The sequence below is a fragment of the Dendroctonus ponderosae genome, unplaced genomic scaffold, assembly GCF_020466585.1.
Source record: "Dendroctonus ponderosae isolate FM_Combo_2020 unplaced genomic scaffold, Dpon_F_20191213v2 Dpon_F_20191213_1, whole genome shotgun sequence".
NCBI lineage: Eukaryota > Metazoa > Arthropoda > Insecta > Coleoptera > Curculionidae > Dendroctonus > Dendroctonus ponderosae.
In genome coordinates, this window is record NW_026017110.1 from 45,904,338 (window position 1) to 45,905,528 (window position 1,191).

General features: G+C 38.8%; 1 protein-coding gene across 1 annotated transcript in view; it reads left to right on the plus strand.

The window, feature by feature from the left end:
- The window catches only part of LOC125502431, a gene marked incomplete in the record, with an annotated part of 2,552 nt that overhangs the window by 563 nt on the left and 798 nt on the right, over positions 1 to 1,191 (plus strand). Inside the window, 1 exon segment of the mRNA XM_048660500.1 lies at positions 1 to 1,150. Coding sequence (XP_048516457.1) covers positions 1 to 1,150 — 1,150 coding nt within the window.

Here is a 1,191-nt window from a genome sequence, read left to right on the forward strand (position 1 = left end):
TATTACTAATTCCACTACTAATCAGCCCATACCACAAGCGTTTTCGGTCTCCAGCAATCCCCTAGCCAATGTTAAACTGCCTCCGTTAGATTTACCGCAGTTTGATGGTGACTCAACCAAATGGCTCCAGTTTCATGACGCCTTTGAAACACTGATACACAACAACTCAAATTTATCCCCGGTTCAAAAGTTTTATTATTTACTCTCCAGCTTAAAGGGAGAAGCATTGYTAAGTGTACAGTCTCTTCAGATTAGCGATGTCAATTATAATATAGCTTTTAACCTAATATGTGAAAGATATAAAAACACGCGCATCATTATCAACAGCCACATTAAAGGCATCTTAGAGATCCCTGTGTTAAAAAAAGAATCTAGAGAGGGCTTGAGGTCCTTAATTGACGAATTGCAAAAAAATGTGCGTTCGTTGGAGGCTCTCAACCAACCGGTAAAAACATGGGACTCTATTATAATTTACATCGCTAGTTCTAAATTAGATTTCCGTACTCGCCGTGAATGGGAGAATTCTTTATCCGGCAATTCAATATTGCCCACTTATGAACAATTAATATCGTTCCTGACTCAACGATGTCAGACCTTGGAAATTATGGACATTAGTCCAAAGGTGGAAAGGGGGATAAACAATAGTTCTAGAACTCCTAAATTTGCGCACGTTTCCCAGCAAGGCAAGCGAACCTGTCATTTTTGCAAGGGAAGTCATTTAATTTATTATTGCCAGCAGTTTTTAGCCTTATCTCATGACAAGAGATTATGTGAAGCCAGAAAGCTTCATCTTTGTACTCGGTGTTTATCTCCAGGCCACAGCAATAAAGAATGTAAAGGGCAAAACTGCAGAATTTGTAACAAGCTCCATAATACTTTATTGCACTTGAACCCGTCAAATAATGCTCAAGCTCCACAGCTACCGGTTCAGGCACCTGTGAATCCCTCAACAGAATCCATGTTAGAAACCACTACATTATTAAATCGGGAATCTGACAGTCAATATATACTATTATCAACTGCCACTGTTATATTATACGATAACAACGGCTCCGCCACATTATGCCGAGCACTTTTGGACTCTGGTAGTCAATCGAATTATATTACGAGTAATTTGGCGCGAAAATTAGGGCTTAAAACAAATAATGTTAGTATCCCTGTTACCGGAATTTCGAAAAACTTAATACATGT